Source organism: Anarhichas minor, unplaced genomic scaffold (genome assembly GCF_050575085.1).
Source record: "Anarhichas minor isolate MPS153535 unplaced genomic scaffold, ASM5057508v1 ptg000024l, whole genome shotgun sequence".
NCBI classification, from domain to species: domain Eukaryota; kingdom Metazoa; phylum Chordata; class Actinopteri; order Perciformes; family Anarhichadidae; genus Anarhichas; species Anarhichas minor.
Genome location: NW_027466470.1, coordinates 5367386 through 5393330, shown reverse-complemented (window position 1 = coordinate 5393330; position 25945 = coordinate 5367386). Strand labels below are relative to the sequence as shown.

General features: G+C 43.0%; 1 protein-coding gene across 3 annotated transcripts in view; it reads right to left on the bottom strand.

The window, feature by feature from the left end:
• agap3 (ArfGAP with GTPase domain, ankyrin repeat and PH domain 3) overlaps window positions 1–25945 on the bottom strand; it is a 107465-nt gene that overhangs the window by 30140 nt on the left and 51380 nt on the right. For 2 of the 3 annotated variants that reach the window (XM_076098492.1, XM_076098494.1), the window contains exons 3-11: window positions 25556–25643; window positions 22154–22239; window positions 19185–19326; window positions 18743–18877; window positions 16456–16583; window positions 16058–16213; window positions 10790–10873; window positions 6520–6624; window positions 4572–4743 (exon numbers count right to left, since the gene is read on the bottom strand). In XM_076098492.1, coding sequence (XP_075954607.1) covers window positions 4572–4743; window positions 6520–6624; window positions 10790–10873; window positions 16058–16213; window positions 16456–16583; window positions 18743–18877; window positions 19185–19326; window positions 22154–22239; window positions 25556–25643 — 1096 coding nt within the window. Of the gene's footprint in view, window positions 1–4571; window positions 4744–6519; window positions 6625–10789; window positions 10874–13019; window positions 13083–16057; window positions 16214–16455; window positions 16584–18742; window positions 18878–19184; window positions 19327–22153; window positions 22240–25555; window positions 25644–25945 lie in introns of those variants that run through there. The other variant, XM_076098495.1, reaches the window with a different exon arrangement.

The following is a 25945-nucleotide window of genomic DNA, read 5'->3' as shown; positions in this document are numbered from 1 at the left end:
ATTATTACTGAATAAAAAAAATTAATTAAAAAAAATTCATAAAAAACACACCGTTATTTATAGCAAAAACCTCGTTTATACAGATTAATGTTTAATCATTGTTTAGACGTAATTATTTTCTGCTACTAAAAGAGCAACACTTCTTTATTTCTGAAGCGTGACGTTTGACTCTTTGACCCCTTAAAAAGGAAAACAGGTAAAAAAAATAATAATAAAAAAAACCTGTTAGATAACTACAAGGCAAGTTACATTGATATTTAAAATTCAACAATCACGTCTAATTGTCAAATTGGATGCTAATGATTAATGAATTATACATGGCTGTATCATTAGTCCCCAGAGGCCACTCCTGCATAAAAGGGGAGGATAATGTAATTACAGTGGAGAAATAATCAGCTTGTGGCATTAAAAGAGCACTGTACTCTGAGCTCCAGCCAGGCCTGACTCCAGACCTGCAGCTTCAGTGGAGGCTCTCTGGTGGACGGACAGCGACGATGGACCCGACTACTGCTACCCAACGTCCAAAGGATTCGATTTCATTCTGAACGTTGCTAACTAATAGCATAATATACTAACGAATCATTTAAAAAAAAAAACTATGATGCAAGAGAACATTTGAGGAGTAGAAAAGCAAGACTGAAAACATTAGTTTTGTCTCTATTGATGAAATGTATCAGCATTTATCTTTGCAATAAAATTCAGCAGCGATCGAGACATTTAGTGCGAAATTGCATGACACGTAGACAGTGGTAGAAAATAAAGTACATTTACACAATTAATGTACGTAAATGTAAATATAAGGGTACTTTACTTGAGTTTTTCTTCTATACTTTTACTCCATTCTACTTGAGACTTGTTCTTTACCTTTATTTTACAGCTTTAGGTACTTTGTGAATTCATATTTTGCATATTTTTTTAATAACATCCAATTTGATGGATTGAACTACCCAACAACATAAAGTAGTAACAAAATTGCTCCACCTCAGCTAACTGCAACATTAAAATTCTTTAACAAGTTTATGCATCAGTAATAATAATCTCATATTTAATTACATAACACTGACAGCCGCCATTCTGCTGCATAATAAGTACTTTTGATACTTTCTTGAACACTTTTCTACATTTTGATGACAGACTTTAGCTTTTAATAAAAATGAGTATTTTTATTTTTTAGTATCTGAATCCTACTTCAACCACTGCAAATGAAATTTTGTAATTAAAAACAACAAGTCTCCTTCAGCACAATTCTTATTAAAAACAACAATGACTCCTTGAATACAAAGCGTTATGAATATGTCTTGCTGACTGTATCGTCACGTGTAAAACAGAAGCCATGTAGTGTGTTCTGCAGGCGATCCAGGGCCGCGGTGTTAAGTAGAGGCGATGGATTAGCGGGGAGCAGCGCTGCCTTGCTTCTCATTTCTCTCTAGGCCGGGCCGTCAGTGGGTTGATGAGCCATGACGAGGCCTGACCCCTCCGTGGAGTTGTTGCCATTATGTACAAGTAGTGGGATAATGAAGCATTCATGCTAATGTGGGCCGGGCAGCACATCATCTGCGGCTGTGTGTAATCCACCACCACCACCATCATCCTGACCAGCGCTCAGACGCTCCACCCCCCCCACTGCTGCTGCCAGTCCCCACTCGAGTCACTCAAATCTGTGCATCATATATTGTCTTTATACAAAAACTGTATGCATTGAACCAACTTCAAGATTCTACTTTAACCCTTGTGTACGACAATACCATCCTATTGTCTTTACTTGTTTAGATATCTCTCTTTTTAGGACAAATCTAAAATTGTATTTTGTTTTTGTCATTTAGGCCTCATGATATGGTTTCTTATCGTCAGAGGATGCTTGTAGACATTTCCAGCACTGTTACTATGAATTTGATGATACTTTGACGTAAGTAAATAAAATAAAAAGAGTGTCTATTTGCACCAAGGGGAGAATCTCACACAGCAGCTACTCGGATTATTTACACCCGGCCAAGTTGAATATGCTACTTAATTTAGCAAACGTTAGCAAGACGGAATATTTAGATTTAGTAGTCGTAGGTTTAGGAAACAGCGACAAAGTATGTGTAGGGAGTAGGTTGATGTGGATGGATCAGTCAAATTCAGGACTTGTACCCAGGAGACTGGGGTTGTTTTTACACTTAGTTGACAGTATGTTGTGTGCCCAGATCAGGTGCAAATAGCATCGTTGGTTATGGATACCTGGGTGCTAATTGCATCTGCCTTAAAGGTAATTGAAGACAAAAAATATTCCTAACAAATAAAAGTGCTGGATGACTCCTGCAAGAGGCCAGATTGCACCAGTGTCTCATGTTGGCAGGGTCTGCTGGTCGGTGAGTACGTGGCTACTGGTTCTACTGGGCTAAAGATTAGAGCTGGAGACTAACTGTGGATGAGCTCAACAGTTTCCTAAAAATCTCCACCTTTTCCACATGCATCTCTCTCCACCACAGGATTGATTCAAAGTGACTGGGCCCATTAATACTTTGATACAATGTATCTGTCGCCGGTGACACGGCAGGATGCGTGTTAACAGGGAGGATCATATTTAAAATGGTTCCGCTCAGCACCCAGCAAAGGAATTAAACCTGGCCGCTTGGCAAACTCGTGGGCGCATGCGTTCCTCTCATTTACTCTCTGTCTTCTCAGCCTCTCCTCTTCATCTTCCCATCTCCCCCATCCACTCCGCCCCTCCTTCTCCACGTCGCTATCCCTCTTCTCCCAGTGATTATAAAGGTCTTTAGATCTAAGGAATGAATGAATTACCAAAGGCACAGACAAGGCTTGTGATTTGGGCGCCGTGAATGAAAAATTACCCCTTTGTTCCCTTCATCAATTGCACGTCTAATGAAATCAAAATCCCGATCGCATAATCAGAAGATGGTCCTCCACCCAGAGAGAGACCTGATGTGATTTGTAACCTTTCTTTTCCTAAGTGGAGATTAAGGCAAATCTCCCACACATTGTTCCCTGATGCACAAATGGATGGCAACTGACAATCTTGGGAATTTGTCATTGAGATCCAAGAAATGAACAACAAAGAAAACAGACCAGTTGGTGCCGTTTTGGCAGAAAAACCCGGCTCATCTGGCCTGTTTTTCAAGCCCCTTTGTGTGCCCCCAACGACTCCCCTCAACCCAGCGCTCAAGGTCAACAGATCCAGCGTCCTCCGCTCTGTAAACTCTTACATCTTCCCGCTTTTTTGACTGATAAACCCGTAGAGCAGGTTTAACGGTAACCTGCCTGGACAGTGCTAATGGTCCCTGCCGACCCGTCTTTTGGCACCGTACCCACTCTGAGCCAGTTAGCTTTAGCCTGAGAGATGGAAACACTGTGCCCATTTCACAGCCGATGAAGGACCCCGCCTCCCTCCGGGGCTCACTTTGCTAATTAGTATTAATTACTCTTAATCCTAACCCCTAAATCCAATCACTGGCTTCCCCTCTGTAAACCTGCCAGACTCTCTCCGCAGCCTCCGGTGGCACCGCTCGCTGGGAGAGGAGCTCTATTTTTAAACTTGAAAGGTGGGAACCCTGGCACGATGCTCAGGACCAAACGGGTTTTTGTTACGGTGACCCCCACCTCTACCATAGAGGATGAAATACAACTAGGTCAGTGTCATGGTGCCGTTAACAGTCCAAAATAAACAACTCTCCATTTTTTTCATTATATTTCCTTAAACACAGCCATTATGTTTAAACACAATTTTCAATTCCCTGTTTAATAATTTTGAGAATGAATAGATTTCTCGTAGGCGCTCATTAAGTAATCATTGTGCATACTATGAGGCAGCTAATTTGCATGAATGAAACATACGGAAAGCAGATAATTAACCTGTTGGGACACATTTTTATGATTAATCACAAACGTGAGGACGTAGAGAATAAGTACAGTAATAAAAGACTCATTTGATAAACCATTACACATTATACCTGGGATTTCTTTTCTCTTTAGCGTGGCACGTGAAACACGAGACATTACTCTCTACCTACCATGTCAATCCTTTCATATTTACCAAAATAATTGAATATTATTATGTAGTAGTAATGTCCATACCACAACAAATAGGGAAAAAGAGAAATAAGAGCTTTGCGTAGACGGAGTACTTCTAAACTGGAGTGGCTGCGATTTAAAAGATGAACAATTAGTCAAAAAAGTGTTAAAAATATACAATCCGTGATATTATATTAACACTGATAAGAGGCTCACGGAAAGGTATTTGTTTATCGTTTTTGACGACACTGATTGAAAGCCTGAAGTCAAAAGTCTTTGGCCCATTGTATGTTGTCATGAGCCTCATGAAGCACTGAACCAAACACGTTTCTCTTATCAGAGTTTGAAGATCCTTCATCATATACAGTACGTCATGTGACGTCACACTTGTTGAGCTAGACTAAAGTTGAAGCTAAAACAGCATAAAAATGTACCGATCATCACTCAGTTAATTATTTTCCAGAATGCATGAAATAAATATCTTGAATTGTACATTAATCCGTTTCTTAATTATGACCCTTTACTTTTATTGCCCGTACTATGAGGACAGGAAGCGGTACCTGTGTTTCCGATGCCCAGCTGCAAGGTGCTGCGGTCCTTGGTCAGCCCGTTGGTTTTGGGACTGGCAGTGGGGGCGACGGTGGCCACCGCTCTGGGGGGTCGCTTCCCAGGAACCTTGACTGTCGTCCTCAGCAGGTCTATCTCTTTCCCGTGCACATTCTGCATGTAGTCCTGCACAAAGTGGGAAAAAAAGACAAATGTTGTCAATGGCCTGCTCTCTAAAAAAAAAAAAGTCCCAATATTTCCATTCATGTCCCTCAATTCAGGGATCTGATTACACACAGCGGACCAACAAGAATCCAGGAATTATGGAAGAAAAACAAATTAAAAGACTATTCAATTTCCATCCCCATTAGTCACAATCCATCTATAGACCTTCCACTAAAAGGTGTGTGATAGCGGAAAAAAATGATTGTAAAGCCATTACACATCACCTGTGCCCACGCCGCCTCTCCCGATAGCGAGATGTTTGGCTTAATGAATGGAAACAGTCTCATTCTCTTTCAATTTAGGGCATTTGATTTGGTTTAAAGCGGCGCTACTGCCCAAATGTGGGAAGCCAAGGTGAAAATCATTGGGCTCAGCAGAAAAAGACCCAGATAGGGGCGAGCTCGGCCTTTGCCGTCCCCCCACCGGCTCCTCTGCTTTATTACCGTGTCATAAAGCACTCATTTCTTTCCCAAGCCTCCTCGCTAATTACCCAGTGAGCGCTCTCATTTCATTTTATTGCTGGAATTAACAGCCAGATCGAAGCGTGCAAAGCTATTAAGATGTGTGATTAAGCCACATTCAATTAGTTTCTACAAACAATTTAATTGATGTAGCAGATAGAATTAACAGAAGGTGATTGTGTGGATGGCTTGGCTGACTGCGAAATTAAAGGTTCCCCTCTTCCACTCTCAGTCTGCCTCCCTCCCTCTTTCTGCCTCCCTCAATCTCTCTCCCCCCTTTTCTTACTGCTTCTCCGCTCCGCCGCTCAAAATGAGCTGGAGCTGTTACCGCGTTAATGTAACTGTCTCCCTTATTTCACCTCCCTCCGTAAGTCAACAGATTCATAGATTCATAGATTGCCCTGATGACCCGTAATAGCTGTAATGATCAAGAGATAGCCTGTTCAGTCAATTACATACATCACTGTAGCACGGCTCCGCTCTGCTAATAACTGCCTGTAAATTAAACCACTAACACACTGTCAGTGCAACAAGGCCACACACAAGGTTCGTGTCTAACTGTTGGGCTTGTGTTCAAAGTTTGGGGCTGTCTCATTAGAGACGAGATGTTGCGGCCATCTTTCACTGTACCTTCGCCAAATTGTCTGAACATCTTAAACGCGGGGCTGGAAGATCAGAGAGCGACGGGAGGACTTTCTTTTTTGCGAGAAGGGCGGGCGTTTTTTTTCTGCGTGTGGCACCGGGGCTCGTGAGCTGTCTGCTGCCAGCCAGCCGAGTGTTTAAGAGGTATTAGCGGCCCAGCGGGATTCTGACAAAGATGGATGTGGGAGGCTGGTCAGGCTCTGCTGCCATGTGGCGGGAACCATTATAAATACAAGCCAGCGTGGAGTCTGGGCGCGGCGGGCACAGCCATGTCTCCATTAGACGGCACCGGGGACGGACACCACAGGGGGGGACAGAGATGACCACTAGGTAGTCCCCGTTTCTTAATACTACACTTAAAGTCACAGGGTTGTCTAATACAGCTGTAATATACAGCGATAAGCCTCTGTAGAAACCATCAGCCTATATGCTTGTAATCCAGCTCACTCCGGCAGCGGTGGTGAATGTAATCCCATCAACGGAATCGCGCTCAGCGGTTGAAAGAGCCGCACATTAAAACCTCCAGCAGCACCCTCGAGTACAAACAGTAGTGTAACAAACACATAAAGCCGATTGGAAAAGGAATGGGGAGGAAAGAAGGAGGACGTGAGGGGGGGGGGGGTTTCAGACTCACATGTAAACTGGGGTGGTAAGTGAGGACGCCATTATCACACAGTGTGACATATTTCTTTTTCCACTCCTTGTTGAGGGATTTGCCACTTCGCTTCAGAAGGATTCCCTGTAACAGACAAGGCATCACGGTGAGCATGTGCTCTTCTCAAACAGCAGCATGGTGGATGATATGAGCCATTATGGACGGTAAACACCACAAAACAGCATTATTATTGTTATTACACATTCGTTATGGCAGTTACATTTCCTTTGTGTCATAAAACAAACACAGATAAGTGACGATTATGAAACAGTATGGAAGTGATTATACATTTAAAAAGAAAAAAATGTAATTAAATCCCCTTAAACTTTCATTACTTAGCATCATTTGCTGGCTGGCAGGTTTAGTGACGTGTTAGTTTTTCTATTGTGATCTTTTGAACCTTACAAAGTTGGCCAAGTTCCTCTGGCACAGAGAGCATTCAGAGAGAGAGACAATCCAATTTGCCAGACCTCCTCCCTGCATTCATACACATAACATGCTGAACTCTGGAAGACCTCTCAATCCTGGGATTAGGGAGTGTGATCTCCCCTCTTCAAAGCCCACTCAGCTCTTATTCTATTCTACTTTATCTTCTGGGGCCTTTTAAGGCATCAGATGGTTTCCTTATCTGCTGAGTAAATCCACTGGTAAACAATGCAGTTCCTCTGCTGGAGGTGGCCAAACGCTGCTGAGTGCAAGGGCCAGGAGGCTCTCTGGGGTTAAATAGTGAGGAGGGGCACGCTTAATTAGGGGATTAAGCCAGGGCGATGTTTGTGCTTTTACAGCCAGGGCCTGTGTGTGTGTGTGTGTGAGTTGAACAGGGGGGGTTAAAGGGGGTAGTATTTTGCTAGCCAGGCCCATCCTGCAGGCTTTAATCCTGATTAACACATCAGGGAGAGCTGACCCTCGGTGACCTGGGCACCAGGCTGTTTGCCGACAATCATCCTAATCCGAACCCTGATTCATCTGAGGGGGGCAAGTGCTAACTGTTGGCTGCATGTTGGGAGAGTTTGGTCTTCTTAATACCTTATGAATATACCTGCCTGCTTCTCACTGGAGCTGGACTTTAAATATGGGTAAAAAATTGCAAATAAAATAAATAAATTACAGAGTAGAAGGATATTTTTTGATGTTATCTTCTCCTAAAATCTTATTTTACGATGGGAAAACGTTATTTTTCCAAATTAAAATTAAGACAACTGGGAACAAAGATCAGCATCAACTTTGGCTGTGTGTTGCTGAAGCTTAATAAATTGTTCTGAACAATTTGTAAAACAACTTGTTGGGCATTGCAATAAAATAAAAAATCCTAAAATTCTCAAAAAACGAAAAAAACAACAGTTTCATATATTCTTTTTTAATTATTGTTCAAAGTAAGTAGTAAAAAAGTGAAATTTGTGCATTTAAATGACATAAATATGATTTTACATTTCAGTAAGCCTTGGTTCTGGTGATTTTTCAGGAAGAAATATTGTGTCCTTCAATCGATAACTTGCTGACTGCCCAGACTCTTCTCAATTTAGTCAATAAAAGAACTGTAAACACATTTTTAAATGACTCTATAATCATACAAAGTAAATGATCCAGTCACAGGGCCTCTGGCGACTTTATAATGCATGTTTTACAAGCAAATATGTTGCTCATCTCATGGCCTTACTGAAGCATACATTAATCTATACATGCAATCAGTGCGCAGCTTCATATATTCATCAGAGCTGGGAAGCAGATCAATAAAGATGCTAAGACAATAATGTGAAAATCTTTGCGAGTGCAGACTCATATTTCTGTCGTTGTATTTGATCAGTTTTGCTGTGGTACGTCTTTCAGTAACAACAACGATTTGACATAAGTCATCATAATTGTTCAATTGTCTGCCACATTCGGATTGAGCAGTCTGCTCTTTAAGGGATAGTTTGGCGTCAAATGGTAACATGTGTGCTTCCCTTCAACACACACACACACACACACACACACACACACAAAGAGATGAGTGTGTTCAGCGTGTGCGACATAAGGAAACAGGCCGATCGCCAGACGTGCTCTCTGCTCACACAATTGTCATATCTACACAGAGGAGATAGTGTCTTTCCCGTCTTTTGTCAGACGACCAGGAGAAAAGCTGCATCCTGCCACTGTGCCTGACTGATAGGCCGGCCCTTTGTGACGGGAGGGGTGTGTGTGTGTGTGTTAATGTGTGTTGGGTTGGGAGGGGAGGGGTCGGTGATGGGGCAAGAATGCACTCACTGCCGGCTCCTCAGCAGTAACGGCATTGTTATCCTCACTCACTATTTTTATAGATAGGAGGGGGGTGGGAGCAGAAGGGGAGAGGTGGTGATGGGGGGGGGGGGGTTGTAGTTTGGCCTGATCTTGTGAGGGGGGTGGGGGGGTAATTAAGCTCACATTGACACTTTGATCTCCTTGATTGTGCATTTGACTGGCCTGGAGATGAGATAGTAACACCGCTAGCCCCCTCCCTTCACATCTGTATACCCCCCTCCTCTCTGAAAGTCCTTTGTAGATAAAGAGGGGGATGGCTCTTGTCAAAAGTTGCCATGATACTCAGAGAAACAGGCCCTGGACTTTAGAGAGGAGCCTCCCCGTAGTGTGGTGGATAAGAATGGGGGGGGGGGGGGGGATTTTACAGTAAAGATGGCTCAGAGGGGGATTCTGTCCTATGTGTGAAAAACAACCTCCTGCTCACCTGCGCTTATCAGATTTGCCAGCTTCTGCAGAGACTTACACTAATCTAGTTAAAAACCAAGAGCTCAGAGATGACATGTTCGCACAATGGCCACCGTGAAGTTTGAATATCTATTTTCAGCCATTTATCCAGGGTGGTGCGCACAAATCTGTCACATTAATAAGTATAATTTTGACGTAAAAGAAATGGAACACAAATTAATTTATTTTAATTTAACACCACGAGATGTTTGTATCTATCATATGAACATGTACGATAAGTGACGGACTGATGAGGCCGATAGATGCTGTATCTGATGGTTTCCTCAAAGCCATATTTGATTGAGCGAGGGGGCTCGGAAGTGTCACAAGTGCCATTATTTCCGCCGAACCAAAGCCGTGACAATTTTCTTCCAAAGGGAAAGAGGATGTCTGGCTCAACATTTTCAAAGAGGACATTATCTTCCGCAGGTAAAGAGGATAGTATAATGATGCTGACCCATTTTCAAAAGCCCTCATATAATCACAAGTGATTACTAATCAATGTGTCAATTACTTCTCCTTCGGTTGTGGTCGGACCTTTAGAAAATGATCCTCACTCAGATGTGTAATTCAGTGTTCAGCACTTGCAAACCGCTCCTTTAAAGCAAAGCTTGAATACATAAAAGAAAAATGTAAAAAAAAAAAGGGATAAAAAAATAACTAAGATACCGGCAAAAATTCTTCAAGAAGGGGAAAATTTGTAACTATGTTTAAATAGAAATCAGTCAGTGAGTCTGTTGTATTTAATGCAGCGCAAAGTAACCGATTATGAAACTACCTAAAAAACAGTCTAAAGAAAACGACGTCTATTGGGAGATCTAATCATAGCTGTCAAAGTTGATTATATGGATGTGCCTGAATGAACTTTTATGCAAAACTACTACCAACGCACAATTATGAGCAATAATAACAATAACATTTCCACGGGGGCGAAACGTTTTTATATTAAAATGTGTAAGATTATCATCAGAACAGGATTGGAACCATCTCTCCCCAACTGATGGACACGACTTAACGCCACACAATAACTGGCTCTATTAAAAAAGAAAATTTCTGAAGTTCGTTTACGTTGGTTGTTAAAACAAACCTTTATTTTCAGTTATGTTTAAAATAAGAAAGACGCAAAATGTTTATTTTTATTAAGATTTTATTACATTTTACCTGCAATGTATGAGGTCCGAAACGAGCTGATTGTGTCTTTTTAATTTGGTAGGCGTGTGATTTACACAAATTATTTTCGCTAATAATCTCTACATCTAAACCCTCAGCCTTCGTCTCTCTTGTCCTCGGCTACACTTGGCATTGAGGTAGTTTGATAAGTTGTATTATGTCGCCATCTAGTGGTTACAACAGCACATGACCAATTCCCACCGGTGAGCTCCACGGCCTATATCCCCTGTTATTAAATCCTTAACACACAGCATATCAACATTAAACAGGAAACAATATCCAATAGCACCAAAGGGGATCCCACTTACCGAGGTATCTATGAGAAAGGTACAGGGTAGAAATGAGGAAGGCGGCTTACCTGCTTGATAGGTATGGCCCTCCCACTGCCTATGCTGTCTGTTTTACTGTCAACGCTCTTTGCTTGTTCACTGGCTTTCCGTGACTGCAAGAAAACAAGAAAGTCAGTCAGCAACTGAAGCGACAAACTGACGGCAAAGCAGAGTGGGAGATGTGGGGTGTGAGGTGAGTTTTGGGGGGCGTATGTTGGTGTGTGTGAGGGAGAGAGAGAGAGAGAGAGAGAGAGAACGAGAAAGAGAGAGAGAGAGATAGACTGGGGGTGAGAAGGGGGAGGTGAGGGGTTTGTGTTTTGAGCATCGTGGAGAAACTCGACATTGCAAAATAAAAGTCTCAAAAAGAAGCTCGAAATCAACAGACAAGCAGACCAGCGGAACAAACAGCAGTAACACCGACGTGCAAGTTCAAATTAAAATAATAAGAGACCAAAAAAACCAAGACCACGATAGACACATCTCAACACAGAGGAGACCAAGGACGACCACACATTGAGTCATGACTCAGCCCTGAAACCCTTTGGGGTGGGGAGGGGGGGGGAGGGATCCTTTTCCTCTGTGTGAGACCCAGAGCGGGCCCTTAGTGGACCTGCAGACCAACTGCTGCAAGAGCAGCGCAGCTTCAGCTGTGCTTAGTCGCACTGACACAGGCCTTTGATGCATCATAGTTACATTACAGTTCACAACAGGTTAAAGGGAGAGAAGGGGAAATGGTTATTTCACAGGAGACTTCAGATTAAGAAGCTTCCCCCGAACCTGCAAAAACCTGGTGGGACACAAAATCATCTTTGCAAAATATCAAACAATTCAAATGTCAAGTTAGAATACATGACCATTTCAAGTTTCAGGTTGTGCCTGTGTGGGGGGGGGGGGGGGGAGTTAGTTGGTTAGACAGTAAATATAACTTTACATTAAAATAAATCATTAAAAAAATAATAATAATAACTTTCCCACCCCAAAACAACGAGATGTGACACAGGTAGGGACAGACATGAGTGTGTATGGGCTCACTCAGAACATGAGAAATGTCCAGTCACCAATGGAGAAGAGGTAGAGTCCGAGTTCAAGTAAACCAACTCTGCTGCTTATATTTTTTCCAACATTTTATTTTTTTTAATGATGACTTGTTTAGCTTCTATACAGACACCATACAAAGCAAGTCACAAATTCACTTCAAAATATTCAACAGATTGAGCCAAACATTGCAGTTCCCACAAAATATAGGATGAACAATAAAGGCATTATTTCATATACTCCTTATATGTATGTACTTTTTATAGAGTACCATCGTAAATAAAATACAATACAAGATATACAGCAGTCTATAGTTTCGTCAATCCGTTCATGATAGAAAAGCGATTATGCAAGAGTTCATAATCTTTGTACCAAAACCTAAACTGAGATCAAATGAAAATAAATAAATGAATAAAAGACAATTGAATGTGCAAAAAATAAATAACTTCAAATAAATAAAAGGGAAAACAATTGTTAAGTTTAACTACATTCATACAAGTCGGTGCAACCCAGTGTCATCCAATATGATCTCTCTCTGTAATACCTCAACACTCTACCCTGCTGTTTATGAAGGCCTTCATAAAATAACCCCAAATTACTCTGATCTGAAATACCTCCATGATAATACATTTATACCACATTTTTTCAATTCCATTCAATACTCCCTGGAAAATAAGAAGGAATCAAATAAAAACGGACCAAACGAATGTCGGAAAAATCGGAAAAGGAAGAACAAAAAAAACAACAACGTGGCACGTCTAGTCCTTGAGTCCTCATTTATGGCGAAAGGCAGTGTGATGTCATGTGAGGAAAGGTTGTGTCCTTTGGGTGGCTGGATAACAGTTCCAAGAGTGACTTGACTGTACAGCGTGTGTTTGTGTGGGATGTCTGAATGGGAGTTTGGGGGAAGGGGGGAGGGGGGAGGGGGGGAGGTGGTGGACGGGCATTTCCAGAAGAGTCCCTAGAGTCTGTCTCTGAAAGTCTACTTTGAGTGCGCTCAAACACCCAAAATGGACTCGACTTCAGGCCGCGTTCGACGCAAAGTCACATGGTTTCCGTATAGTGCAAGTTCTATGCATTACCCTAAATGCCATAAAGCACCGAGGGTAAAGCAGCGACAAGCTGTAAGTCCTCAATAAATAATCTCCTCTCTATCCTGTCTGGCAAAGCAGGGGGACTCTGACTTTTTTTTTTTTTTTTTTTTTTTTAAACCATCATGCTCTTCTAATTCGGAAGGAGTTGGAAAGCCCTTTTTGTTGAAGAAAGGTTGGAAATAGAAGCACAAATCTGCAAATATTGAAAAACAGTGTCATGTTTTTTTTTTTTTTTGTTCTTTGTTTGTTTTGGTTATGTTTCGTTTCATACGTGGAGATCTGGTAAAAGGTCAAGGGAGTAAAAACATGAAATGGGACACGTCAAATGGCAGACATGAATACATGGATTAAATGAAGATGAATGAATGAGTGGGATGGAATTAAGTATAAAAAATGCCGCAGTATTCCTCTAAATTCCTTAAACAGTGTGCTTTTTCAACACAAAAAGGGACGGACAGCCTGAAGACGTCAGGAAAACCACAGACAGATTACAAAACCGATTGTTTCAACTTATTGACCATGGAAGCGCTAGGAAAGAATAACGTGTACTGTGCTGACACCTAGTGGCCGAGGACAGTTATGGCAAAGACTGGCTTGAAATGATTGTGGTTGGTGAAATTGATTGTGAGGGCGGTGAAAAGACGGAGTGATAAGATCTTCTGTAGTAAAGCTTTAAAGTTCATTTGTTTCCTTAAATTAAAAAAAACCAAAGTGTAATATAAAAAGATTCACCTACTTTAAAAAGGGCATTTCTAATAAACCACATCTGATGTTTTTTGTCGTCGGATTAAACTCGGGCCAAAAAGAATCTGAACCCAAAAGCAATAATTCTTTTCTCTCCAACACTGTTAACTCAATACGCTGCACATAGCAAAGGATTTGTTTTAATTTCAAGAGTCCCAATGCCAGTGCCACAAATGTGGCCATTATTACTTTTATATCTGATTACAAGTGAAGATTTATTACTTGCAGCAATGTTCTCCTCTGCTATATTAGATCAAAAACATTGTATGTGATGACTAAAGTGAGTCTGATATTGATCTGTCAAAGCTCGTCTACTGATGAGATTAAGGCATATTTTCATTCATTGAACACTTTCTCTTGAAACTCCCAAAACTAACATAAAGTGAACTACTTACAAGAGTGTGGCTAGAAAACATGAATGGCAGCCTGCCGTCTTATCAGCGAGCAGCAGGACGTTTTAGAGAACTTTCTAACACAGATGTCAACTTGTTTTTTTTTTTTTTTTTTAGAACGGACAAAGCTAGGAAAGGGACATCCTCGATATTGTTGTGTTGATGGAATATTTTCTCTTTCTGGGGTTTCTTGTAACGGCAAAAAGGTTGGCACTGCAAGTCTTCCTCTCCTTAGCCCACTGCACTCCTCAAGTGTCACTGAAGAAATGTCGACATCGCCCCGTAAACTTTCCGTCCCCTCCTCCTCCTCCTCCTCCTCCGCCTCCTTCTTTCCTCCCTCACCCTCCCCTCTCCCACCCTCGGCTCGCTGCTCCTCAGAAGGTCATGAGCTGAAACTCCCGCTCGGCTTGCCACTCCGGCACCCACACTGGGTAGGTGGCGTGCTTCGGTATCTCCATGACGCGGACGGGGAGAGGGTCATTTCTCTGGTGGACATGGTTAGTCACTACCTAGCAGGGGGGGAAGGGAGACAACAAGGGGAGCTAGCACACAGCCTGTACTGCTCGGAGGCCACAAAAAAGCCTGCGGCTCCCACAGCAGCTGGGGTAACAGGGTGAAGGCAGTAGGAGAAAGAGAGGAGTCGGGGGATAGATAGAGAGGGAGTTAGAGACAGGGGGAGAAGGAGGTAGGAGATAGGAGACAGGGGTCAGAGGGGCGACAGAAGAAAGGGCTGATGGACAGGAAAGACAGGTGGAGGAGAAGAGTTATTTTAAAGGTGGGGAAGGGTGGATGTACCAGGGAGGAGTTAGGAAAGAAGTCATCTCACATAGCCTGCTCTCTGTCTCACAAAGCTCACAGAGTGCCGGAGAAAAAAAAACACTACGATAAGCAAACCTTTGGAAAAGCTGACTCAGGCATTGTGAAAACACTCGTTGGCTTTTTTTTTTTTGGAGGCACAAACAGGCTCTCTGAAGAATGATTTCATTGATTTGAAGGACAACAACAACGCTATTTCTGGGACTAAAACAAAAAAACAAAAAATCTGCAGACCTCCCTGAGCTCGAAAAGAGGCGGACTACGTGAGATTAGGAAAGGCTTAGCAGCAGAGAAGAAGGCTGGTGTAGGAGGGAAGAGAGAGGAGGAAAGGGGGGAGCAGGCTGGGTAGAAGAAGAAGGGCAGAGGCTACAAGTAAAAGACAAGCTTAGGACAGCTAAGGAAATTAGAGTGGTTAGTGCACACATATGCTATTGGTTAGAGCAAAGGGCGAATATGACAGGACATGGGGTAAAGAGCAGGCAGACAAGGGTCGGGATACTGGTGCGGTAATTCCTGCTGGTCGAGATCGGATTTGGGCCGGAGTAGAAGTAAGCGGGGTGAGGTTTGGGGGGAGTTGTTTAGACTCAGCGAGACGGTTCGTGGCTGGGTGAGGATTTCTATCTGGAGCTGGGGCGTCGGAGGGTGAAGGGCATGCGTTACTAGCAGCGCGTTAACAGGGCATTGGCTGGCTCGGACTTTTTAGTTTAGCTCGGTCGGGCAGGAGAGGTGGCGGTTTGTTGCTGCCGTTTCTGCCCAAAAGGGAAGTCACTGCAAAGAAAGGATCTAGTAAAAATAAGAGGGGGAGGGGGAGGGAGGTCAAAGATTTAGACAGTGCAGAGGGCCTAGTTTGTTATGGGTGAGATGAGAAACGTAATCCATGTGCACTTACTACATCCAATTAGAAAAGAAAAAGGACATGAAAAGAGCTTTTATTTTCCACAGTGCTTATCTTTGATATTTGCTTTGAAAGAAGGGTTTATTCCTTTGGAGCATTTTCGGGGATCTAATCTAATTTCTACTTCGTCTTTTTCTCCTTTTGCCCTTTGTGCTGTGTGAACAAGACGCTTTTTTTCTTTGCCTGCATAGGAGGCAGGAGAGATGGCCGAGATGCATTTCGAGCGACCTGTCTCCCTCTGGTGGACAAAGTGTGCTTTGGCAAACATGCCTCCTAGTAGTGTGAGTGGGTGTTGCTTTGCATCAGCTGTCGCATACTTACTGTGAAAATGTTGGAGCGGCGCTTCGACTGCTTGCGGATGGGCGTGGGCGTGTTGGAGGAAGCGATGGTCTCAATGCGCATCTCCCGCTGACTTATGCTGGGGGTGGAGGGAACGGAGGAGGAGTAGTCGCTGAATGCACCCCCACCATTGGCCGCCTGGGGAGCGAGAGAGATTAAGAGGAACCGACGGAATCAGAAGAAGGGAGGAGGGAAGAGAGAGAGAAAGATGGAGGGATTGAAAGTCTTTATATGGAGGGACATTCTATTTATTTTCCCACGCTGATAAAAGAAGTCACGATTATGAGAAGAATTACATAAATGAAGCTCTTATACGCAATAATGGAACGGCACGATCAGTGAGCACAACTGTGTGCCGCCTCTGATGGTTTGGATCTTACCTGGTTAATGTGAACAGACGGGATGGATGCAGCGGGGACTGACGAGTGGCTGGGAGAGTTGGGGAGAGATTTGCACGGGCCGATGGAGAGCTGCTGCTTTTTCCTCATGGCCACGACCTTCTGGGCAACTGGAGAAGAGCGTGGCAAAGACACAGCAACGCATTGTTCGTTAACCCGGTCTTCCTCACATAAATGACTGTCAGTAAAGGAATTCAGAGAGCTTTGGGGGGGACTGCTTAGTGAACATAGAAACCATACATGTGAGATATCTCATTATTTTAAGTTAAGAAACAGCATGTCTTATTAGAAGGTCAATCTCCTCACCTGTCATCACTTAAAGAGTTAGTCCCCCCCCCAAAAAAACACATTTTCTTACTTTATTTTAGTAAGTAGCTGTGCAGATAGATATTTTTCAGTTGTTTTATTTGCAACGGTTATGAAGTTACAGATACAGTACATTCTGTGAACTGGCCCTTTAATATTTTGTCAGGAGTCTGGAACACACAGATGATTAAATCCTTCGTCAAAGCAGTTCCACTGCAGGTTTACCAACGTCTACATCAGAGTCACTGCAGGATGCATGACGTGGAACGTGTAATCAGACCTCTTCCTTCACACTATTTTCCTCTTGTTTCCTCATAAACAGAACACTAACAGCATAATAATCAAATAAAGCTCAGCAAAGTAAGCAAAGCTAATTCCAGCCAGACATAGAGGCATATGAGCACATTATCACAAAACACCTCGGGCCAGTCAGGTAATAAGCAGCATACTGCAAAAGAGTCTCATGCATATCTCCTGGGGGGGGGGGGGGATTATTTTTCCAAGAAAAATAATCATACAAAATGATGCTTGCAATTTTTTTTGTGTCATTCACTGAGCCCTGGAGAGCGAACTTGGCCAAATGGGACTGTTGTCACCACCTGAACAACCTGATTTTCCGTGCAGTTTGTGCAACCCCGTCATCTAATTCGCAGCACACTCGTGCGAGGGGGCCGGGTGGAGCGAGAGAGTGGGGATGTTCGTGGCTGCGTGACGTGAATTAGCACCGAGGGGAATAAAAGGAGAGACGATTTGAAGTTGCGCTGACAGCTGGGACCACGACGCCCGGCTGCCTGCTGCAGCGTGGCACACACGGAGAGAAGAGTGAGACGGAGCGACGTCTCCAAAACAGCCAGCACTCCTTCACCTCTTTTAATTATTTCAAATTGGGCTTCAGGAAGCAATTACGGCAGACAGCGTGCCTGTGCACCAAGTCATCGGCATGCAAAGCGAACGTTGTGTTACATATTCAGATGTTTTGTGGAGGGATGACAGGCTTTCAGAGGAGCTGCAGCCTGAGGGGATAATGTGCCGGAGTCGAAGCCGCCGAGTTTCCACGCGACGGTTTCATGACTTCAAACGCAGAGTTCCCCGATTCTTTTAAGAGACATTAAGAGGGCATTGCACCAGTCATCCACGGCTGAATATTAACCGGTGTTTTTAGCTTCCAGCTCCACATTTTTATGCAATCCTACATCACGATTTAAGCTTGAAGAGCTTGACGATTTAAAATGCCTGCTGTGTTATTAATTAAGATGAGCCTGCTCCTCTACTGCTCACAGAGTATACTGCTAATCATAGCCGCTGACCACACAGCATAAAGAATATCAATGTGTATGCGCGCCGCTCTGCACAAGTCACACGGGCATTGATGCTCGTGCATGCTCAACAGCATGAAGTCCTTTTCAATTAGCAAGTGTAGTGGAGAAAGAAAACAGGTGATAATTAGTGAATTTTAAAGCAAATTCTATTCACGTTGAACAGCGTGGCACACGGAGGTTGCAAAGGAAAATGTTGATCCAAGATTATAGAAGTTGATATAATGTTTTGCCACAGAAACTAACTCATAATTTATCTGCACAAGTTGGACATAATTTGACAAACTGTCCTTGAAACGGGAATACGGTGAAAACATCCGGTATCCAAGTGGCGTTCACATCGTTCATACAGAACGCTGCTATTTTGTTGATTCAGGAAATTGTCGAAAAATCCTGTAAACTTTCCATCAAATTTGTCAGATTGGAAGTTGTTCATCTGAAATGTGACGTAGCTTTTGTGATGTTTAAGAATCATTCTGATCTCAATGAATAAACAAAGTCTTTGTGCTTGCTTTGAGTGAAGCATGTGAATAAGACAATAAGGTAAAACTAGGGCTTCAACCAACAAATTATTCACTAATTATTCACAAGCTACACCTTCTACTTCCTGTCTAACCCATTTCCATTTTGTTTGGCCCCCCTCTCACCGTCCTGGAAGACTCTCTCCACGTTCAGGCCGTAGGTGGAGCAGGTCTCATAATACGTGCAGCGCTTCAGGTCATTCGACAGCTTTCTGGCCCGCGAGTCATCGATCACTCTGGGGTTGGCAGCACTGATTGCGTCTGAGAGAAGAGGGAAAGAAAATATGAGGATGAGGCTGATGATATTCTGAAGTCAATTCATTTTCACAAAAATATACACTTTAACTTTGAACACAGGCTAAAACAACTGCACTGCCGTTTTCAAGAAACATTACTAAAAGAGGTATAAATAGTGCGTTTGTTGAGGACTGTTTTTAGCTGCAATACACATTTGATGAGCATGCGAGTATTTCCGGCAGCAGGACGCTGTGTGTAGGATTGATGTTCACTGTGATGAGGGCAAGGACACGGAGTAGAGAAACGTGTATATCAGACGTAGGAAGAGCACCTTGTGTTCCAACGAGGACCATGGGGACCTCAGCTGTGTTCCTGTAGCTGGAGAGGCGCAAGAAGTAATTGTAGACCGTCTGGAAGCTGATCTCATCCTCCAGGCTGAAGACGAACACCACCGCATCCACCCAGGCAGCAAACTGAGGACAGAGCAGAGGTGGCATGTTGAAGCACTGTGAAATCTAAGATGCCATATTATTGAACAATAACTTTTACATAACGTTTGCTTTTTTGCCTCAGAACTGCTTATTGTCACTTCACTTGGATGTTTGAGCGTCACTGTGCAGTTTGATGCGTGTGCACAGTTTGACACTAGAAGGCTGTTTTCACATTCATCTACCTATAAAGGTGAACTACTTAACATCACAACTAGTATGGAGGTCGAATGTGACGTGGACATTTGAAAGCTCCAGCATTAACTGTGACGGAACAAAGTCCATTTCATAAGTAGTTACTAAACTTTTGAAATATAAAAGTTGCATGAACATTGATCCTAGAAGTAATAGATGAACATTAAATCATTTTTATTATGGTTATTAAACTATTGAGAGGCAAATTATTTTGAAATAATTATGTCTTAAAACTTTTTTAATGAATACAATTTGTTCTTATAACGGGGCCCCTGAAATAGGCGATGGATCTTAACTGGACGTTTTTACTGTTAAGTGTTGCAGGCCTTCTTTGGACTGACGTTCACACATGCAGACAGAAGGGGGCAGTGTAGCAGCAGCCGCAACACAAGGACCGTCACCGGGTGATATGAAAGCGAATGAGTTAACGCTACTACTGCCGTATCTGTATTCCCACTGCTGTCATAATTTTGGAATCTTTGTATCTGCGTCATATACTCTGACAATGTCAGCGTAGTTTATGATCAAACGGGGCAGAGAAGTTTCCCTTGAGCGGAGGAAATCAATCCTAATCACCATTCATTGTGGGGAAGAGGCCAAGCAGAGCTCAGAGTAGTGCTAGCAGTGACAATCAAGTGGTAGCTATTCCCCCGTACGGCCCTCTTCTCCATTCAGCTTTCACACCTCACTCAGACCCCCAATAGGGAATGAATGGAAAAATCAAGCCTCACGAGCCACAACTCTGCTCAGCTTCCTGTGAACATAATGGAGGCCTTTAATTATGCCACTAATTATACAGGCAGCTGACAACTAAACCAAACTCATTTCTATTCCCTAATCTCACTGAGCGCAATGCAAGCGTAAAGTCGAAGCTTTGCCAGGCCAGGTGACAATAGCTGCTGATGGAAACGCACGGTCAGTTCACCCTGACGTGTGGCGAGAAACATTGAATCTTGGGAGAGAAGCCAGAAGCAAGTCGTTTTTGGATTCCTGGGGGTTTGTTAGCATTTTAGCATTGAATCTGCTTATTAAACCTCCTTCTTTCGAATCAAAATCTTTAGATTTTATTAGGGTTTTGTTCATTTCAAGCAACAAAAGTTAGAAATGACTTAGTATTTAAGAACTAAAACTCTAAGAGGGATATTCAAAAAGCACTCAATACATTCTAATACTCATGTTTTGCCACATGAAGGTGTTGTATATGACTCTGTTAATAAAAAAAGACAGACTGCTGTTTTGTTTTTGCTAGAGGTGATAAGTAACGACGTGCCTTTACTGTAAGTACTGTACTATGGTCAAGCTGAGAACAGACCAATAATATGTCGTCGTCTTGTGAGTGTTAGCAGATAGCTGCCTATCTACACTTCCAGTAGACACGGAGCAACATTAGCATTCATTCAGAGTCGTGTTTCTGAAACACCTGACAAACGTCCAACTTTCTTTTAGTTCCGTTTGCACTTTCTGCCAGCTCCTGGGGGAGAAATCTGGCTCTTTAGCAGCTAAATGCTCCACTGTGTTCGACAGGAAGCTGCAGCTTTGTCTGTCTGCCGTTTGGCGCTGGATCGGTGGCGTGTAGTCGGTTTATCAGAGCTTTTTGGTGGCAAGCAGCGGTCTGCTGCATCTGGAAACAACACAGCCGAAGGCCGAGTGAACCAAAACAGTAAAATATTGCATTTGTAACTCATTTGACAATCTTTTTAGACAGCTTTAGATGATAGTTATTTGCAGATTAAGACTTACGATGCAAAACATGTGACTGAATAAAATACAAATAAATACAATATGATCCATTGTTCTAAATTTGAACCATTCGTTTGTATATAGTATGGGATGGGAGGTGAAACCCAACACTTTGTGGTAAAACATGGCTCAAGAATCTGTCTGATGCCTGCGCTGACACTACACAATGCTAAGCAGGAAGCAATGTATTTCCATTGGAAAAGAATGAAATAGCATCAGTATGAAAATATCAATTGCATGATCTCTTATGAAGACTCAGTGGAGCCCACTGTGGATGAAACTGTAGCTCCATTACTCTTCATATTGCACATAATAATGTATTAGATGCTGCGCTGCCCCTTCGACCGCACACAGTATTTTGGCTTGGCTTGCTCATTGATCTGTTGTGCTGCCCCGCTGCTCCAAACAGTCCAGCAGAGAAGTAACGGTCTGTCTCTGAACACTTCCTGCCTGCATGACGGTTCGCAGTAGTGCTGTACTCGACCAAAGACGTTCTCGGGTCAAACAAACACCTTTGAGAGGCGTTCGATTTTCATGAACAACTTTCTCTTCATGACGGAGGAAGAAGTACGCCGATCCTTTTCTCAAGTGACAATACAACGATGTAAAAATGCTCTCTCAAGTCTAAGTCCTAAATTCAGAATCCAACCTATTAAGGCTGTTTTAGACCAAAGAAATTCTTAGTCGACTTACACTCATACGATATCTTGTAAAAAAGTTAAAAAGCATAATAAACAACAAGAAATCTTACCCGACTGAGACCAAAAACTACAGATTAGTTGATTAAAATACTACGAGGGGACAGCCATAGTTTACAGACCGTTCCTGCAGCTTTAGAGTAAAGAGATTTTTCTTCTTCTCAAGAATCAACTCTTACCTGCAGTTCTGGAGGCCCTCCTTCATCTCTGATCAGAAGCAGGTAGCTCTGTCCATCCACCACGATTTCTTTCTTGAAGCGTCCACCTGAGGAAGAGACATTTATCAAATATTTGTTATTGTTCCAAGAAGATTCTGTTAACGCGGTGAATCTGGTACAAGATGATACTGGAAAATTGTCTCAGGATGTAATAACTGACCACCAGGGTTTCCCCCAAGGAGAGAAAGAAGACGTGCAGATCTCACAAATCATAAAAACAATGAGGATGTTCCAGATACCAAAGTTAATATCAAAACACAGCTTGACATGGCCCATAAAAGTTTGGGCGAGATGGTGTGTGAGTCGAAGTGCAGTTCTCAATTTAGAACCCCTGGATGCGTTGCCGCGAGGAGCACATGCCCGACAGGAAGCCAGGTCTCTCTGGAGCCAATTACGTGGGCGAGAAATTGCCATTTAGCGCATTTAATGCACAGCTGCTGAGTGAACAGGTTCAGTCACCGTCACCGCACAGCCACAGGTCCCCGGAAAAAAAGCCCAACTTTCACTTCACTTCGTTATCAGACTGCACGTGCAGGCCGTCACTTCACCGCGTGAGATACAGAGGTTTAGAAGATTGGGTTTTCACGGGATTAACATAAATCATTACACTTTGCTTAAAATAATCTCGTATTGGGAGATAAAACCAGAGGCGAAAGCACTATGAACCGGTTTGCCTGAGGTCACGCCACGTCCACAGGAGAGTAGCGGCGAGCCTACACTCAGCCCCCGTGTAGCCTTGACTATATCTCTCTCCTCGTCTCCGTCTCTCCTCTAATAGAAATGCATATTCCTCGCTGCTATAGCGAAGCCGGCTGCAGATAAAGAAGAGATCAATGGGAGAACGATGCACTGAATTAGATTTCGCATATCATTTAAATGGTCTGCGATCCTGCAGAGATTAAAAACCTTCAAATGAGAAAGTCGTGAGGCTATAGATGTCCCTGGATGGGAAAACACAGTGCCTTATGAATACGAAAATGTATTTGCACAAATAAAAAAATTAAAAAAAAGGTTCTAGGAATGATCATGAAACAGATCGAACAAATTGTGCCGAAGACAGCAGATGTGCCGACTAAAAGTACACCTGTTACACTTGTCTCGGGAGTTTCATAAGCGGCCCCGTTAGCTAAGATATTCATGGGTAATAAGAGTGTCGGAGTTCACGCTGTGCAGCCTCCATATCAAGAACTCCAGGTCTTACATCACAGAGACAGCGGTGAGGGCCACACAGTAGCCGGGCCCTGTAATGTTTTAATAGGCGGAGAGTATTCCTATCGCAGCAAGCAATACATATCCACTTGAGCCACACTTCCACCCTGTTAAGTCCACTTTAGCCCGCTTGGAAAATAGGGGATTCTCCCAGCCCTTTTGCACCGGCTCTCGAGCCCTGCTGGATGCTGGTTGTGTAACAGAGAGAGAGAGTCACGTAACACCAGCCAGCTTTTTTTCTTTTTCAAACTCAAGTCACAGAGCTTTGGAGATTCAGACAAAGGACTGAGAAACTACGTGTCTGTGTGTCTCTGAATCCTGTTTTAAAAAAAAAAAAAGATGAGGAGGATCTAATTACACAGTGACTGGATCAGAACGACACAGCAAACCAAAAGATGTATCAGAATACGGAGCTTGGCGGTACATGCATATAAGCTAGAACAGATTATGGAAAGTCTCTCTGAAATCAGTATCTGTACCGAAAGCATGCGGCTGTGGTGGAAACACGGGTGGAAATTGAAGTAAACATTTCAGTTGTGTAATCATCCGGGATGCTGCTGTCTTTATTTAGAGCTGAGCCAACACAGAAAGCCTGTGCTGTGAATGATAATAATAATAATAATAACTGAGGCAGACCCGCCATACCTCTTTTACCATCGCACTTCTCTACAGCGTGGTTCAAATGTGTCTCCATCTTACATAAAAATCTTTTTAAAAAAGAGGCGTCTAATAACCTTGCAGCCAGCCTACAGAGGGCCGGTGAGGAGCTGGTAGGCACGGTTAGCACGCAGTAAGCATACTCCGCTTACACGGAGGCTTAGACCTTCACACAGAGCCACAATCCAACGGAGCTCCATCCGGTGTTGCCATGGCAACACACCCCAGTACCTTTTTTTTTTTTTTTTTCTTTCCAGATATCATAGCAAAAGCTACAGGAACAAAACACTGAAGAAACGGCCGCCGCTGAGCCAGCGTTAAAGCATGTAAAATGAATCAAAAACAAAGAGAGGTTGAGCAGCAGCTCATTATGGGACAGGTATATGTTGTATCACAGCAACGTAAAGGGACGACATATCTAAGCCCGTGATTACAGCAGCGACGCTCGTTCTGGTTTTTTCCTCCTGCGTTTACCACCATTGATTTCTCAAGGACTAATTAAGCCATGAGGACTTTTTTTTCTCCCTTGGTGCAGCAAAATGCCAGAAACTAATTATGCACTTCACGTCTCATCCTCACTATAATTACACAAAAATGAAACACTGCAAAACCCCTCAAAGATCAGCAGCTCACTCCGGGTTTACCAACATCTCTGAGGGTTTCTGAGAGGAGGACTTACCTTTCAGGCCAGAAGGGGGCATTCTCATTATGATTCTGCTGATAAATTGGAAGAATATTTGTTTGTTTTTTAATCTCAGAGTGAGTTAAAAAGGAAGAGGGTCTGAAAATAGACTTCCCGAAACTAAACTGAGAAACTGACCCATTCTCCATCAGCACAAACGGTTAATGATTGATACAAAAACTTTGATTTACAGACAAAATGATGAGGTTTTGTTTTACCTTTGAGTTTTAACAATGAGTAATCATCACAGCCCTAATTTACTGGAAATGTTATGCTTTGTCATTATCTCACCAATCTCAGTGGAGGAGGAGAAAGCTAATTTATAAAAATGAACCCAGCCGACTATCAGTTTTGGCATCCGGAAGCTTCATTTCATCCAACACACAACATTTGAATACAAACTAATTAGAAGAACACTCTCACAAGGCACCGTGCTCCATGTAAGTATCCTAATACACACATCCTAATATGGTTATCCGTCTGCACCGAGTGGCAATCAGTGCCAACATGCTCGACTTTCTTCCCGTGTAAAACCAAAGAAAACTAATTTACCAGCTGGCGGGTTTCTGTATAATTTCATTAATCAAATGATTTTAGAAGACATCAGATTGTCATCAATCTAATAACAAGGCTTCTCTTAATTTATGAGAGGCAAACAAAAGGTGTTCACTCGTCAGCGGCCACGTATTTTATATGACAAGATTAATTAGAACATGAAAGCCGCAGTAAACACGCTGCATTAATCTGAATCTTTGTGGTTTCCTGACACGTTCACAATCGCCTCCTGACCTGCACCTCCAACAGCAGACTCTTACCTTCGGGAGACTCCTCCTGCACATATGTGCCCGTCAAGTACCGGTGGACCAAAGCAGACTTCCCACTGGACAGATTTCCCACAATGCCCTGCAAGGCCAAGAGCAAAATACTGTGATTATCGCTGACAGGCATAACATGACAGGTACAAACCAGAAGCATATGTAGACTTGAGGGGTAATGGTGACCTGACAAAAAAAAAAAATAAGTCTCAGCACAAGGTCGTGTTTCTGTAGCTTTCCACCTCGCTCAGCGACTCTATCCGCTGAGTAAGGCCATGAGACGTTGTTACAAGCTCCAGAAATACGAGGTTAGTGGACCTCGTGTGTGTTTACAACAGTTCCTGTTAACAGAAGCATCACCATTAGAGCCCAGCTGGTAAATCTAATGTC